Source organism: Amphibalanus amphitrite, unplaced genomic scaffold (assembly GCF_019059575.1).
Source record: "Amphibalanus amphitrite isolate SeventyFive unplaced genomic scaffold, NRLGWU_Aamphi_draft 000049F_arrow, whole genome shotgun sequence".
Taxonomy (NCBI): Eukaryota; Metazoa; Arthropoda; class Thecostraca; order Balanomorpha; family Balanidae; genus Amphibalanus; species Amphibalanus amphitrite.
Genome location: NW_024881545.1, coordinates 1,368,823 through 1,384,653, shown reverse-complemented (window position 1 = coordinate 1,384,653; position 15,831 = coordinate 1,368,823). Strand labels below are relative to the sequence as shown.

The 15,831-nt window shown below is 51.5% G+C and overlaps 1 protein-coding gene across 2 annotated transcripts in view; it reads left to right on the top strand.

Moving 5' to 3' along the window:
• LOC122377741 (guanine nucleotide-binding protein G(s) subunit alpha-like) overlaps positions 1-15,831 on the top strand; it is a 38,720-nt gene that overhangs the window by 3,453 nt on the left and 19,436 nt on the right. For both annotated transcript variants that reach the window (XM_043358115.1, XM_043358114.1), the window contains exons 2-3: positions 6,464-6,536; positions 15,777-15,831. In XM_043358115.1, coding sequence (XP_043214050.1) covers positions 6,464-6,536; positions 15,777-15,831 — 128 coding nt within the window. The remainder of the gene's footprint in view (positions 1-6,463; positions 6,537-15,776) is intronic.

The following is a 15,831-nucleotide window of genomic DNA, read 5'->3' as shown; positions in this document are numbered from 1 at the left end:
CATAATGATGTTCCACTTTTTACAGGCAATCAATTGCCTGGAGAGGTAGACTGCGCCACATCACACGAGTGGAGTGTCACAGTTTAATGCTGTGACCGAATGCTCACTATAGACACACTTAATTGCATGATAAATGGTGCAACTTTGAACTTACCTAATATGGCTGCTCAAACTTTATTCTTATTGTAACACTCAAGGGTTCCTTGAATGCATTAGGAACTCATTGGGCCGAAAATCGAAATGGTCATGAACAATGTTAGATTGAACTACTATAACATACACTTTGAGCAGTGCCTTCCTTGTGAAAGAGCTATGAGGTCACTACGAGCGAGTGCTTCGCAAAATATTCTGTATATTAGTGGGAGATAACGATTATGAGCTGCTGGCCGGCCGAACGGCCGTGGTGATGCTTTTGGAAGGCTTATATCTCAGCAGCCGCTGGGACGGTCGACTAGGCACCCTTTTTGTAAGGTTGGCTAATTCCGTCTACCAAGTATTGGACTGTTCCTGATGCATATGGGGTGGGTGACCCCCATTGCACGCTCGTACATGGAAGGGTCTCTTCTGGTTTTCGAGGACGGATGGGTCGATCGCTCTCAAATTTGGCGCATGGTTTGGGTGCTGTGCACACTGCAAATCTGATGAATTGTTGATCTATACATACGGCCGATTTACATCTACAGATTGAGCTCAAATTTGATACACTGTTAGTGGCCGGTTATTATGGTGGCTGGTGCCGTGCACATTGAACAGTGCACAAGTCAGTCTGAGTTACCCTCTCGCACTTCTGCACGTGTAGAGCTCACTCTCGCTCTCGCTGGTTTGTCGTCCCAAAAGGCATCTTACTAGTGATAGGGATATTGATAGGGATATTTGGATATTGGATCATTAGGTATTACGAGCTGGTTTGAACCGAAGTCTTTCGTAATTTGGCGGAAAATTATGAGGAGCGCCGTGATCACGTTTTTGAGCACCCTCGACATGGTGCTGCTTCTACATCCGAAGAACAGCTGGGCCGATTGTGCTCAGATTTTGCACATCGTTGTGAATTGACTTAGTAGAAGAGTGTCTCGCACTTGTCAGTGGAGGATCTCGGATCGCACTTGATTTTGTGTAGGATTCCCTATTATGCTCTCTTGTTGTGGCCCGCGTCGTGCTGGGGGGGGGGGGGGGGGTTACGTCGCCTCCTCAGGCTTTTCGTGAATATCTCGAAAACGGCGACGTGCAACGCTGCTGTTCATTGAACAGCTGTTCATACATTTGTTTTCTGCACAGGTTATGAAAGTTCCAAACCCGGCTCGTTCAAGGTCAGGTCACCAGATCACGTCAAGTGTCCTTACCTCAGAAAACGTTCCAATGCTCGCTATAGCTGCACCGGCTGAACGATTGCTTTGAAGCTTTCAGCCATTGATAAGAGCAACAGTACCTATGTATGAAATTTATGCCGGAATTTGGATATTTGTGACATAAGGCTAGGTCAATTTTGCGACCTCTCCATTATTAGTACAATTCCATTGTAGAAAATTGAAATGCTACTCTTTTGGACGAACGTCGTTATAAACACTCGCATACATGGTTCGTAGGTAAACGTGACACATTAAATCGGAAAATTGCACCCGTGACCCCTCTTTGTGCCCCTGAGGTCATATCAGGTCATGTAATGTTCCCAGCAGTTTGTTAACAGTAACTTTCGATAGAGACATGCTAGAGTGGTGAAGATGTGTTCAGCTCGACGATACGGATCAACTGATATGCAGCATGACCTTTTCCGGTCAGGATGACCTTGACCTGAGGTCAAATTCTCAAAACAAGGTCAAATTATAGTTCATTCGACGCGTCTCGACAAGAGGAACACGATGCTGGCAAAAGTTATGTCGTGACTCTCTTGTGTCAAAAGTTTTTAACAGAAAAAAAATATTTTTCGTAAAAACAGCTGTTTTGACAGTTTTTGCCCTCTGGGCTCTAGAAGCTAAACCATTCACCTTAGGTCAGACCTGAGCTGAGGACACACTTTAGGAAGAGCGGTAAAAGGGCTATCGAATGATTTTTTCTGCGGCGCCGTAGCTCTATTGGTTCCGAGTCATGCGCCGGTTTTTCGAAAATTGTTGAAATAGGCAAAATTTGATGTTTGATGAGCTCTGGCGACCTGACCTTTGACCATACCCAATATATGACAATGTATCTTACTGATTATTTTTGACACTCTTTAGCATGCCGATTGCCGCTTACCGCGTGTCGCTACATAGCCTAGGAGCCGAGTTAGCGTTGAAATTTTGCCTATCGGTTGGACTGGGAACCCACCTGGCAACGCATTTTTATGTGTCACGGTTTGGGTGCTACTAGACTATACGCTCACGTGTACAGAGGCCGCATCCAATGATCCACTTCTGCCGACGGCCCGGTCGATTGTGCTCAAACTTGGCACACCGTTGGAGACCGATTAGAAAGGTGGCCGGCACAAGTCAGTTGTGATCCAGTACTTGTGTACGTGCAAGGTGCTGCTGGTACAGTGCGTAGGTGCTGTAGTTCCTGCTTCCTGTTCTTGGTCGTGGATCGGTGTCATTCGAGGCAGCGCGCAGCCTCGCCGGGACAGGAATGTGGCTGATTGGTCTCGTGGTGCGCCTGCCCTGTCCGCGTGATAGTGTCATCCCCAGCAGCGGGCGGATCATCCCCGTCAGGCCATCTCCGTCCGTCCGTCTGTCTGCGGCATCTAACCGGTTTGCGTCCGGCATTGAGGCAGCTCGCGGACGGCCGCGGGCCTTCTGGGGAAGCTGAGCGCGCGCCGGCGCTGATGTCAGCCCGACCGCTGCCGGCCACAGAATCTGCAGCTGGCCGGCAGCCTTCCGGCTCCGTCTCCGGCCGGCCGTGGCCAGGTGTGACCGCCACGGCCCCTCTGCGGGACCCGCCCCGCCCCGCCCTCCCGGCGGCGGATCCGGCTGTCGCCCGCCCACGGGGGCCGCGCGACAGCAGCCCCCTGGCCAGTCGCGGCGACAGGAATTTGGACGGTCAGGCTGTGCTCGGAGAGCAGACGTTAAGACTGACGAGTGTTGGAAGGTGATGCTCGCAACTCGGCAAGTTTCGTTTTTCAGCCCCAATCCTTTGCTCACCTAGCCTGGAAGCTAGTGCGGTCGTCAGCGGTCCACACTCTAGCTTATCTGACCCGATTCTACTAGAGCGCACCACCCTTCTCGCTCACCAAGCCCTCCGAGCCTGCCGATGACCTCTGAAGTCCGCGCGCCCTACAATGAAGAACCCCCTGGTCACATCTCCACTCCACATGACCTTTTCTCAGTGGGAAGGCACCCACCGCTCATTTTCCTGATAGCATAATCCTGCCTCCCTCTCTTTATTTCTCTGCCTCCCTTCATACCTCCGCTTCTAACTACTCCCGCTCGTCTGCACCTGCGACTGCTTCTGTTCTTTTCCGGCTGCTGACGCCGCTCCCGGTCACACAGTCTGCGTGTGTCTCCCTGTTGCTGCCGGTGCTGCCTCCAGTCCCTCTGCCCCCTCCCGCTCTCCCCCCACCCACCTGTGTCCGCCGGCCAGTCCGTGCCTACAGCACGCCTCACGCAGCTCATTAGGCGCCCAGCCGCTGGCCCCGCAGCGCGGCGCGCGCCTTGAGTGGGTGCCTTTTGACGCGGGCTTCCGGCTGTGATGGGGATCAATGGCTGGCCGACGGCCGACGGTGAGCCACACGACAGGATGCACTGAGGGCAGCGGGTGTGGTGAGGAGCATAGGAGGGGTCGTCACTGTGGTGACTGTTCACTGTCCAGTGACCATTGCCCTATCCCGCGGCTCACCGATAGTGAGGTCGGGCTCCATGAAAGTCCAGGATGGTCGGATGTGTCCTGATGCTTGTTCCAGCTCATAAGCTGAGATAATTCTGAAACCCTGGTCAATGGATTGCGAACTGAATTTTAGACGTGTGGCTTTTTAATCGAACATTACAAATAGCGCTTGTAAAGATGGAATGATCTGCTTGTAACCAACCCTTTGAGAGCAGTGTGCCGTTTCACTATATATGCTACAAGCTGACATTTCTTTGAGTTTGCAGCGGTAGGTATCTCCGAACTAGGTGATGCCTTCTATGGCTCCGAGAGTCAGAAAGTCGCCTGTCGAGCCGCCGCGCCTGTGGTAGGCCGGGGTGCGGGGCAGCGGCGGTCCGCCGGCCGCCGGGAGGGAAATGATGGGTCTGTTGACTGACCACCTGTGGTCACCATGGTGACCCAGCGCTCCTTGCCGGTCAGCTCGCTCCCATAATACGCGGGATTTGTACCGAGAAACAGCCGGCCGCAGTCCCGGAGAGGCTAGCAGACTGGCGCACCGAAGGAGAGACTTGAAATGCTGCACCGATTTCCTTGCTGGATGGTGCAGTGGATGCAGTCTGAATGGCCATCCATGTGGCAAAACTGATGGAACACTATATCGTTGTTGAGGTCGTTCTCCCGTCTTCGTTGATTATCGTTGGTATCTGTCTTCGATCTGTTCCTTTGCCATGCATTTTAATTTTGAGAGGTTAGTTGATAAGTGGTTTTCAAGGTTTCAGACTGAAAACCACCATTCTGGTCAACGATCTATAGGGAGATATGTGTGGGTTTTATTTGCTTAGGTATTTATTTTTCCCTATCATGGTCGCCGTGGCACCATAACTCCATCTGTCCATCGTCCATTTAGTTGCAATCCTCCCAGGTATAAAAATCCGTTCCGGCACTCGGCAGTGACTCGTGTCTTGTGGTGTTGCTGTGGGGCGAGGTGGGCGTCCACAGCTTGGCTTGGCTGTGACCGACAGGCCATCACTGCGCTCTGGAGACCGACGGTGGACTGCGTTGCCATCAGCAGTGGCCCGAGTTGCTTTCCGCCCACCGCGCTTCACGTACCGGACAGATGCTCTGAGCGAAGTCGACAGCTTAGGGTTGAGATCTTCGTTGAGATGTGTGTCGAGTGACCTTTTCGTGGGGAGGCAAGGCTGACTTGTTCGGTGACTTGTGTAAACTATTTGTGGAGCTGAAAAGGTGGGGCAGCTCCACAAGCTATCTGGTTTGCCGTTGCAGCAGCATGATTGGCTGCAGGAGGATGCTGGGATGTGGGACTCCGCCGGCCGGCAGCGCCGGTGACTGGGTCCGCTGGTCGGAGGGTGATTGACAGGACCGCCCGACGACCGATCACCTCCGGGGCCATGACCTGTGCACCGTGCGGTCGCCACCATCCCGGACCGGGCCGGCGCCGTGACGCAAGCGGTATCGATTCGTTTACGACCGAGATATCGATGAGCCGGAATCAGTGCCACGGCGCCGAAACATTTCTGACATCGCGATTCCGACTCCGGCACAGGAGAATGACTCTCCTCCGACTCTCTGCCTCCGGACGTGGGCGAATCGTCAGCGATTATCCCGTATCCGTGTGATGGCTTTGTGTGCCGTCTCTGAGACGGAGGCCGATTGAGAGACAGATAGACAGGTATCTGAGCGGCCGGACGACCTTGTTGTCACAGTGACGGAGCACGCTCCCCGGAGATGGGTCCGAACGGACGAGGTGTCGACGTCACCCCTCCCTCTCAGCGCAACAGTCACAGCCCTGTTATGGACCACATGGGGATCACCCTAGCTGTGCAGCGGTCAGATAATGCGGAGTGCGCCAACACTTTTGTAGGGGAACAGTCAGAGATCGGCAGAATCCATCAGTTAACCTGCACCAACGCTAAAAATGGTGCGTGTCACCACATTCGTTATAATCGCGTACGCACGACATATCCGAGTAGCATTGCTCAGGGATTTCCCGTATTGCGGTGTGATATTCCCCCTTGTGTGGCTTGGTTTGAGTTTCCGGTTGGTTGTGGCTTGCATGACAATTCCTCACGAGTGTCATGCACCGATTCCATCAAATAATCCGACCGGGTGTACTCGGGGTGATACGACTCGTGTCCTGTAGCCTTGAGCCCACGCACAAAACATGACTTCATGTACAAAACACAACCTGAAGTGGTGCGCTCGCGGGTCCATCACCGGCCACCGCTCGGAAAACCCGGGTGTGCCTGGGTTCGAGAGCATTCCTCGGCTCTTGTGAACCTCTCCGGTATGCGTTGATAGTCGCCCGTGTGTTGACGTGGCCGCCTGGTCACCGGATTCCTCTCCTATCAGCATCGGCGTGGTCTGATCCCCCGGACGCCTGCGGGGGAGGGGGAAGGTCACCAAAAGCAGTCGAGGATAAGGAATAGTGGGCGGGGATGCAGGATTCCATGTGGAATTATCTTGAACCTGATGCTTCAATTCTTGATGATGGTTGAAGTCGGAATACATTTTGGGATGGCTTCGAGGTGTTTTAGCCTGATCTGCGAGGGTCGGGACCCAGTCATAACAATTGTCAGCCCTGAGAAAGGTACGAACTTTGTACATTCGCTGCTTCTTCATCGTAGTCACAGTTCTCTCCCGGTGCTGCCGTGTCTCATCTCTGTCTCTGTTCCAGGTGCTGGCGAATCGGGGAAAAGCACTATCGTCAAACAGATGAGGATACTTCACGTCAATGGCTTCAGTGCAGAGTAAGTACTGTGTGGTTCGCTTACGGCTCAGCGCTGACGGGAGCTGTTTGATGTTGCTGATGATTATGTTGCCAGTATGCAGTCCATGTATGGACGCTGCTGTCAGTGCATCCTGTCACCGTACTACAAGCATTATGTTACGATACACTGCCGACCCAACATCCGATGAATGACCGATTCGCTAAACCATTACGATGTCGAATAATGCCTGAGCTATGAAGAACAGTGTCTACGTCAGTTTCACTGCATTCGTACTGAATGTTGTGAACTGAGTGCTCTATAAAACCTGTTTTTCTTGCATCCAATTATTTCCTGTTTTCCTGACACTTTCCTCCTCCCTACCTCAAAACATGGCCAAGGGCGCGATTTGTTGTCCTAGACAGGTGATAATGTACAGAAAAAAATCACCAGCAATCTTTCTGTATTCAAACGAAATGTTTGAAATGGAGGTCCAGGTCAGGAGGCGCTTATCCCATTGCCGTTTGGTTGACTAAGCGGCCCACTTTCATGTGTTCAGATGAACGCATGGCCTACAGTGCGCTGCCATTTGCATTTAAACGTCTTAATCGCCAAAATTATATCGAAGTTTGCGAAGGAAGTCATCATCATCGTATGGGACGCTTCATGCCAATGGCTCACCCGACTCTGGCACTTCTTCCTTTCCAAGACTCACTGCCAACGACCTTATTTCGCATTAAACAGGCATGCCGTTCCAAATGAGTGTTTAAACGCACTTTGCCGGCTCTTGACGTGATCCACTCAAGCTGGGAAGGAAAACCTGTGGGCATTCCCTAGGTCTCGTAGCAACAAGTGGTGGAGACATTCCACGGCTTCATGTTTGATCTGTTTGACTTGACAGCTTTTCTTTGCTCATTGGCTTCATTTCACATGGTTTCGACGTTTTTAACACGCGCACTGCAGCGGGTCTGAGCCGAACACGAACTGCAGAGGGGGGGTTGAAAACGAGTCCCCTCCACTTGGACTAGTGTCAGTTGGTCTAGTATCGTTTGGGCTAGTTCATTTGGTCTAGTGCTTTATTTGGTCTAGTGCCACTTGAGCTAGCTTCATTTGAGCTAGTGTCATATTTGGTCTAGTTCATTTGTGCTAGTTCCCGAATTATTTGAAATATATAGTTCCCTGAGATGCTCGGCCATGTTTACCATGAAAAAGTTCGGTCTCGTTGTCGTATATATTTCGTTCGTTCGATTATGTATAACACACTTCAGATTTCAGATGTTCGGATGTTGGTGTACTTAGTTCAGATGCCCTTTTGCCGGAACAAACATATATAGAGTTTCTTCAAACCTTAAAGGCAACCCGCCCAAATCTTGATGTTTCGGATTTAAACGTTCAGTGTGATAGCATATCCCACGCCACGAAGGAATTCCGCCCGCTCTATGGTGCCTTCCGCTAGTCTGGTTATAAGTGTTGTCAGGCGTTTATTCATATTTTTAACAGTTTTCTTGGATTTTTGAACGTCATGACCCGCCTTAAACCTTTCTTTCTGACGCGGGGAGTTGTCTGGGGAGTCTGGGGGGTCGCGCCAAAAAAGGAAAAATCTTTCCAAAATCTTTTCCTCGTGAGTCTAATTATTGTGCCAAGCATGGTAATACACCTCCATCATGGAAATGAGTCTGCTGAAAGCTAGACGAAATTACGGCACTAGACCAAAGGCACTAGCTCAAATGAATGGCACTTTGGCACTAGCTCAAACGAAACTAGCCAAACTGGCGCTAGACCAGCTGAAGCACTAGACCAATTGCACTAGCTCAAAAGGCACTAGACCAAATGATGCTAGACGAAGAGAGTGGCACCCGTTGAAAACAACCCCCCCCCCTGAGATCTCGAAAACGGCGCAACGTAGCGACAAGCGGTAAACGGCGTTGGATAGGTTGAGATGAGATCTACAAGAAATACAAAGACCATTTTTGGGTCAGGTCAAAAACGAGGTCAGCATAGGTCACCAAACTCAAAATGTTGCGATTTTTTAGCGATCTCGACATCCCTGCATATTTCCCGCTTTATCTCGGGAACTAGATGAGCTAGAAAGTTGCGAAAAAAAGCATTCGATAGCTCTTGAAACGCTCTTTCGCTAAACTGTCCTCAGATTTGACCTAAGGTCAACGGTTCAGCCTATAGAGGTCATGTAATGTCAGATCAATATTGCAAATTTTCCGGAAATGCTTTTTCTGCAATAACTTTTCTTCCCAAAGAGATAGAGAAATAATTCACACACCATCGTTCTTAGCTCGTCAAGGCGCATCGAATGGTATATAATATGACCTCGGAAGGTCAAGTTCAAAAGTTGACCTCAGGTCAAGGTCATGACATGACCGAAATAGGTCATGCTGCATATCATTCGATCCGCATTGACAAGACAAACACGATAAACGTCAAACGGAGTCTCTATCTCTATTCAATTAAAAGTTATTGAAGAAAAACCGTTGGTGACCGTTGAATTGCATGCCGGGCCCCAAAAAGTGGCCTGACCTAAGGTCAAAGAAATAAAAATTTCGAAATATATAAAATGCTCCTTATGGTCTCCTTATATGTTTCTGAAAGTTTCATAGCATTCAGTCAAATGGTGTGGATGTAGCACAGCGTCAAACTTTTTATGAGGTGAGGTCACTTATCGTGACATGGTGACCTGACCTTGCATGACCTAACACTAATTTTTTCAGAGGTGATGTAAAATTGTTTGATGAACAGCTATACAAAGTTTCAAAGTCGTAGCTTCACTGGTTTTTGAGTTACAGCGAAAAAACCAGAGGGGGTTGAGGGGGGTGGTTGACAACAACCCCCCCCCCCCCCCGCAGTGCGCGTGTTAATGTTCGGTGTGCGAACAGGTAATGGTCACTGGTCAGTACGCGACAACATGATTAACCGTTTTTGCCCAGCTAGCGAGAAAAAGGTCATTGCAGCAGCGATTCGGGCAAAGGATGCTCGCTTCGGACCCATATATGTGACGTCTCCTTTTGATGCGTCCGTGGGTCCGATTGTCTGGACGGCGCGACGGTCCCAGACGGCTGTCTAAAGGCATGCCCGCTCGACCGTCTCTTCACGGCCACCCTCGTAACTTGAGGGGTGGGCGAGGGGTGTCTGGGAGCGTGCGGTCATATTACCGCGTCTGCGGACATTAAACTGTGTGATCTGTAACAGCTCGACGAGCGGCTGAAACCCGGCCAGAGTCAGGTCAGGTCGGGGTCAGAGGTCTCTAGGTCAGCGGTGGAGGCCGCGTGACGGACGCGGTAATTTCTGACTGATTGGGATACGGAGAAGAGAGTCTGGGTAATATGGCGGGAGGATCGCCCAGTGAACGCGTGGAACTATCGCGAGTCTAGGTATCTAGGCTTGCATGTTGTGAATGCATGTAACTCTGAGTAGCTGGGCCCATCACTGGTTCGCATGGAGACGGACTTTGATTTCGGTTTGCGTTGGATGTGAACCGATTTAATCCGGTTCCGCGAGACTGGACAAACGGCTCTGTCCTAAACTCAAGCTCTTCGGATGGCTCATGGTTTTCCCCGGCTTCTGTTGTGTCTTTTACATGGTTTCGTGTAGCTTTTTGGTCCTAGACGCGTGCCCGTCAAGCCTCGCCTGCGGTTACCGCTCTGTCTCTAAGAACTCAGGGCACAACTGTAGGTATCACTGGCGCTCGTCTCTCAATGTCACCCGCTGACTGCCTCGCCGTCCGACCCCAGTTCGGCACGTTTCCGTGCGCGTGGCTCAGTGCTGATGTGTTTGTGCCGGCAAGGTCGGCTATTGTGGGCGGCTGTGCCCTCCGGCCCGGCCCCACTGCCAACTGGCTGGCCGTGCTGTTGCGGTTGTTACTCGATCACCTCAGCTCTGCCAGCCGGCGGCCGCGGCCGTCCCCATCCCTGCAGGTGCTCCCTTACCGGCTCAATCGTGGCTAATGCGTGGGTCGAACCGATGCCCGGTGAACCCTGCTCCCCTTCCCCTCCCCCACACACTGAGCACTGGTGCTTCTACATATAACCCTTTCTCTGAGCTTCCATACACTCGGTCGGCGTGTGACAAATATGTTTTGTGAACGCCTTGGCGTGTGTATGATCTGTGTGTGTGTGGGGGGGGGGGGGGTGGCGGGCCATACTATGACCTTGGCTAGTGCCCAATCTTTTGGACTTAACCATGCATAACGAAGATCATTAAAGCCACATGACATTGTCCGGTTCTGCTCCTACTGGTTGGCTGTGGCAGGTGCAATCATTTGATCTGTTCTTGTAACCGCCGCCCAGAGGTCATTGGGCAGCGATGTTTTCTTTTCCCCAATTTGCCGCCTCCAATTAAATAGAACCTTGAACAGGGCGTGGCACGCGGTGAAGCGTGGCCATTGACACGTACGATTGTGATACTGGGACGTCAGATCCCACAAAAGTAAGATTATTGTCCATTGATAATTGATTAATGTATGCAATGCTTTGAAATGATTGGTCTTTGTGTTGTTCATGTGTCCATGTGTATTATTTTTTGTTGATACTATTGTTTGTTTCAGGTTTTACGTACAATATAGCGGCACCTAGTAGAATGGCGGTTTATTTGTAGAAATTGATTTGAATGGCCGTTACAGTAAAACTTTTAGGATCTAGTCCTGATTTTGAGACTTTGTAGTTGAAAGATTGTCTTTATTTTCTTCTTTTAACAGTTTCAGTTGCACTGAATGAATATCAACTGGTTGTAGATTCTAGCGCAGTCAGACTGTCAGTGGTTACGCAGGGTTGTTAGTAGGATTCCCCCTGTCGTATCATGCATGATGGTTGACTAGTAGAGGTGTTTGTAGCTAGACACACCTGAATTTGTCACTTTGACCTTGAGTTTTGGCCTCAGCACCTGGACGTCTGACCTTGACGTGTTAGCACTGGTTTTGGGTCACAATTTTTTGTGCTTCATTTTTGTTTTGTTATTGCAGTATTTACACTATTATTTGCACCTCTTACATTTATTTAAGTAGTGAAACTAAATCCTTTGCCATCTTTTCTTGAGCAATTCCTTGCCTGGTCCACAATGAGTGACGAACAGAGGATGTTGTCTGCGAAAGGCAGGGAGCTGCGGACCACTGAGAAAGGTAGATGCTACCAGGCTGCTCAGAAGTCAAAGCTGTACAAGCAGTTATTGAAGAAGCTGAGATCACGTGGCAGCTTACTGTTGGAGTCTGTTGAGCAGGAAGAAAAGCCACAAGTGATCAGGAAGGACTTTGATGTCTGGAAGCATGATTATGTTGATTTTGTGCAAACATATGAAGTGATATGCTCCCTGATGGAAGGTGAAGAGAGAGAAAACCTGGATCATGACAAGAACCTCACTGAAGTGAATGAGCTGAAAGGCAAGGTGGAGGCTCACCTGTCTTCAGTCTCCGCAGATGATGCTACTCCTGCAAGATCTGACGCTGGTGGATCACGTTCAAGCAAGTCATGTGCCGGCAGCGAAGTAAAGGCACAGGTTGTGCTCATGAAGCTCAAGATGCAGCAGGACAGAGCAGAGCTGGAAGCAAGAGCTGCAATGAGTAGAAGAAGGCAGCATCTGAAGCAAAAACAAGAACAGCTGCTGCTGGAGCAAGAACAACTGGATATAGAAACAGAAATGAACATAAATGAAGCCAAGCTGAGGGTGGTTGACCAGTTTGATGTTGACAGGGAGGAGGGAGCAAGTCAAGACCCAAGTGATGAAGTTGGACCTGGTGCAAAGGAGGAGAATACTGAAGTGGTCACTGGAACTGGAGCAGTACCAAGAAATGATGTCTCCATTGATGCTGCAGTCCAAGTGGAGGATAATGTCCAAGGTACAGGAAGAAACGACAAGACAGCCAATGGTCGAGTGGAGGATGATGAACCCAGCACTCAAGCAGCACTACACAGACTGGCAGATCTGCTTACTGAGCGACACAATGGTAGTAGGCTTCCCGTGCTGGAACCAGGCACCTTCAGTGGCAACATTGAGGAGTTTCCAATGTGGCTGAAGTCTTTTGAAACCTATATTGAACATCAGACATCCTCTCCCATCGAACGCCTTCACTTTCTAGGAAAGTACACAGCGGGTGAAGCCAAGACAGCCATCCTGGGCCTGCTCCACCTGAGGACAGATGAGGCTTACTCGCAGGCGAAGGCGAGACTGAACGACAGGTTCGGAAACGACTTCATCATATCCAACACGTATCGCATGAAGTTGAGGAGCTGGCCCGCAATCAAAAATGAAGATGGTCGTGCTCTCAGAGACTAGAGCATCTTCTGGGTCATCTTTCGGATGAATGTCCCAACAGCCAGCCACGCAGGAGGCGTCTGGGAGCGAATGATTCGCTCCGCTCGGGCTGTCTTGGGCGGTCTCGTTCAGGAATGTCACGGGGCTCGGCTGGATGACGAGCTCCTGCGAACGCTGCTCTGCGAAGTGGAAGCTATCGTTAATAGCAGGCCCCTCACATCCTTCAACATGACTCCCGATGAACCCCACCCAATCTCACCCATGGCTCTACTAACACAGAAATGTAATGTAGTGCTTTCGCCGCCTGGTGCCTTTCAGAGGACTGACGTCTACTGCCGTCGTCGCTGGCGACGCGTCCAGTACCTGGCAAACCGGTTCTGGCAACGATGGCGCTCCGAGTTCCTCCCGAGTCTCCAGGAAAGGAGGAAATGGGCGACAGCGCACGAGAACATCGAACTGGACAGCGTCGTGCTCGTTGTCGACGACAACTCTCCCCGCTGCAAGTGGATGCTGGGGCGCGTCACGCGGCTTCATCCGTCCGACGACGGATTCGTCCGGCGGGTCGCCGTACGCACGAAAGACGGAACATATGATCGACCGATACAGAAGCTGGTGCGGCTCCTCCCGTAGGCGCCGACTTCGGTGGCGCTCGGCGGAGCTGGGCCGCGCGCTGCTGGTGGCTCCGGCGGCGCTCTGCGGGGCCGGGCCGCGCGCTGGTGGTGGCTTCGGCGGTGCTTGAGCAGAGTTGGCGGCTGCAGCCATCGACGGCGCTCAGTGGGGCTGAACTGTGCGTGGCTGTCAGGCTGAACTGTGTAGCTGCTGCGTAGCCTAGACTACTGCTACGACCCTGAGCGTTGCGCGTGGGACTGTCTGTGGCTCTGACAGTGACGACGGTGGCTCATTCGATGACAGTGGCTCAGACGTTGAAGGTTTAACTGAGACATACGGTCATGCAGTGCCTCAGAGCGTGCGACATAAACAGTTAACAGCCACCGACAGTGTGGTGGTTGTTAGTGCGTTGTGAACTGAGGAGAGTGGCACGTCAGCCGACGAGTGAGCTGACTAGTATGTGTTGGCGCTACGTATCGTGAGCGGCTGCCGAGTGACGCTTAGTGATGGACGACGGGCAACTCCCGTGACATTAGATGATTTCAGTTTGCCACCATCTTTACCGTCGTCGGTCGTGTGGCGCAGGATGGTTGCGCTCCGCGGTCGTGTTGCGCAAATGTGGACTGTCTTGTTATAGAATCGTGACCGATTGGTGGGAGTGTAACCGCCGCCCAGAGGTCATTGGGCAGCGATGTTTTCTTTTCCCCAATTTGCCGCCTCCAATTAAATAGAACCTTGAACAGGGCGTGGCACGCGGTGGAGCGTGGCCATTGACACGTACGATTGTGATACTGGGACGTCAGATCCCACAAAAGTAAGATTATTGTCCATTGATAATTGATTAATGTATGCAATGCTTTGAAATGATTGGTCTTTGTGTTGTTCGTGTGTCCATGTGTATTATTTTTTGTTGATACTATTGTTTGTTTCAGGTTTTACGTACAATATAGCGGCACCTAGTAGAATGGCGGTTTATTTGTAGAAATTGATTTGAATGGCCGTTACAGTTCTGCTACGGCGCTGGCCACCGTGCGCTGCTTTTCTCCTGTCCTGCGCGATGCTAGCTGTCCGGTAACGCTGCCTGACGTCCCGCCCCGCTGACAGACCGATAAGTCTCGCTGGCTGCCGCCGGGCTAGCTGTCTAGCGGCACGCTGCCCGTTTTGCTGTCTCGCTGGTTGTCCGGCAGCGGCGCTGTCCGATGTCCGGCGCTGGTCTCCAATGTGTCCCGCTGTCTGCCGCCGAGCTAGCTGTCCAGACTCCGGTCTGTCTCGCTGTCCGGAAACTCTGTCCGATGTGCCGCCGGCCGGCTGTCCGGTCTGTCTCGCTGTCCGGAAACTGTCCGATGTGCCGCCGGCCGGCTGTCCGGCGGCGGCGCGACCCTCATCGATCGACCGTTGTTGCGGAAGTGAGCCGCCGCGGCTGGGCGGCCGGCGAGCGGGCCAGCCGGCCTGCAGTGGCCGACCGCGCCGACCATGCCGCGCCTGCGCCGGCACGGCCGCAACAGGCGGGCGGCCGCTTCAGATACACCTGCCGCCCCCGCCCCCGCCCCCGCCCCCGCCACGGCGAGTCATCAAAACAGTAGGCCGCCGGCCCGGCCGCCCTCGTTGTTCGCTGCGGGCTGAAGTCAGCCTCGTCCCGCCTGCCAACAGCGCGACCTCGTCTGCCGCCGGCTGCAGGGGGCTCTCGGTCCACCGGAAATGTGCAACAAACACGGCGAGACGGGCGGAGACCTCCAACTATAGAAACCAATAATAATCACAATATTTAGCGTGAGGTGTTCGGTCGGGGTTAAGGAACTGCCCACCAAACGATAATTTGATGGTGTTCTGTCCTGGGTGTCTGGCGCTCAGTCAGATGCAGATGAAAGCAAAACATCATGATTCACCTAGATGAAGGTTGAATCTATCTATTGGATTCACCATTTTTAGTTCACTTTTTGGTATGGGCGCAAAATGACCTAAGTAGTCGGCGCGCCCTAAAGCCCCAATTAACAAACAAGTTCACTTTTTGGTGTTTTCGTCGCTTGTTGAACAAGGAGGGCAATTCACTGCATTGTACTTGCATAACGTCTTTACTTACCTAGTTATTAGCATGCCTGTGTATTCAACTTTCAGCCCCTGTCCTCGCCATGACGCGACCAAGCACCCAGTTACCCAGTGAGTTACCTTACCCCAGTACATATATGCAGTAGTTTCAGTAGTATCCTGTTGAGTGCCGTTTACTGCATGGGTGTTGTGTCGGCAGAACTATTCCCCAGTGACATACGATCAAAGTTGCTCGTCACACGGTGTTATTCAGTATCATCCGAGCTTCATTTATGCCTGTTGTTTGAACTTATCTGGTACGAGTGACCTCTAACGCAGTATTTACTGCGCTCTCTATCTCTGCTGTCTCTAACGCTTATCTTTCTTTTTCAGAGAGAAAAAGAAAAAGATCGCAGATATCAAGAAAAATGTACGAGACGCCATATTG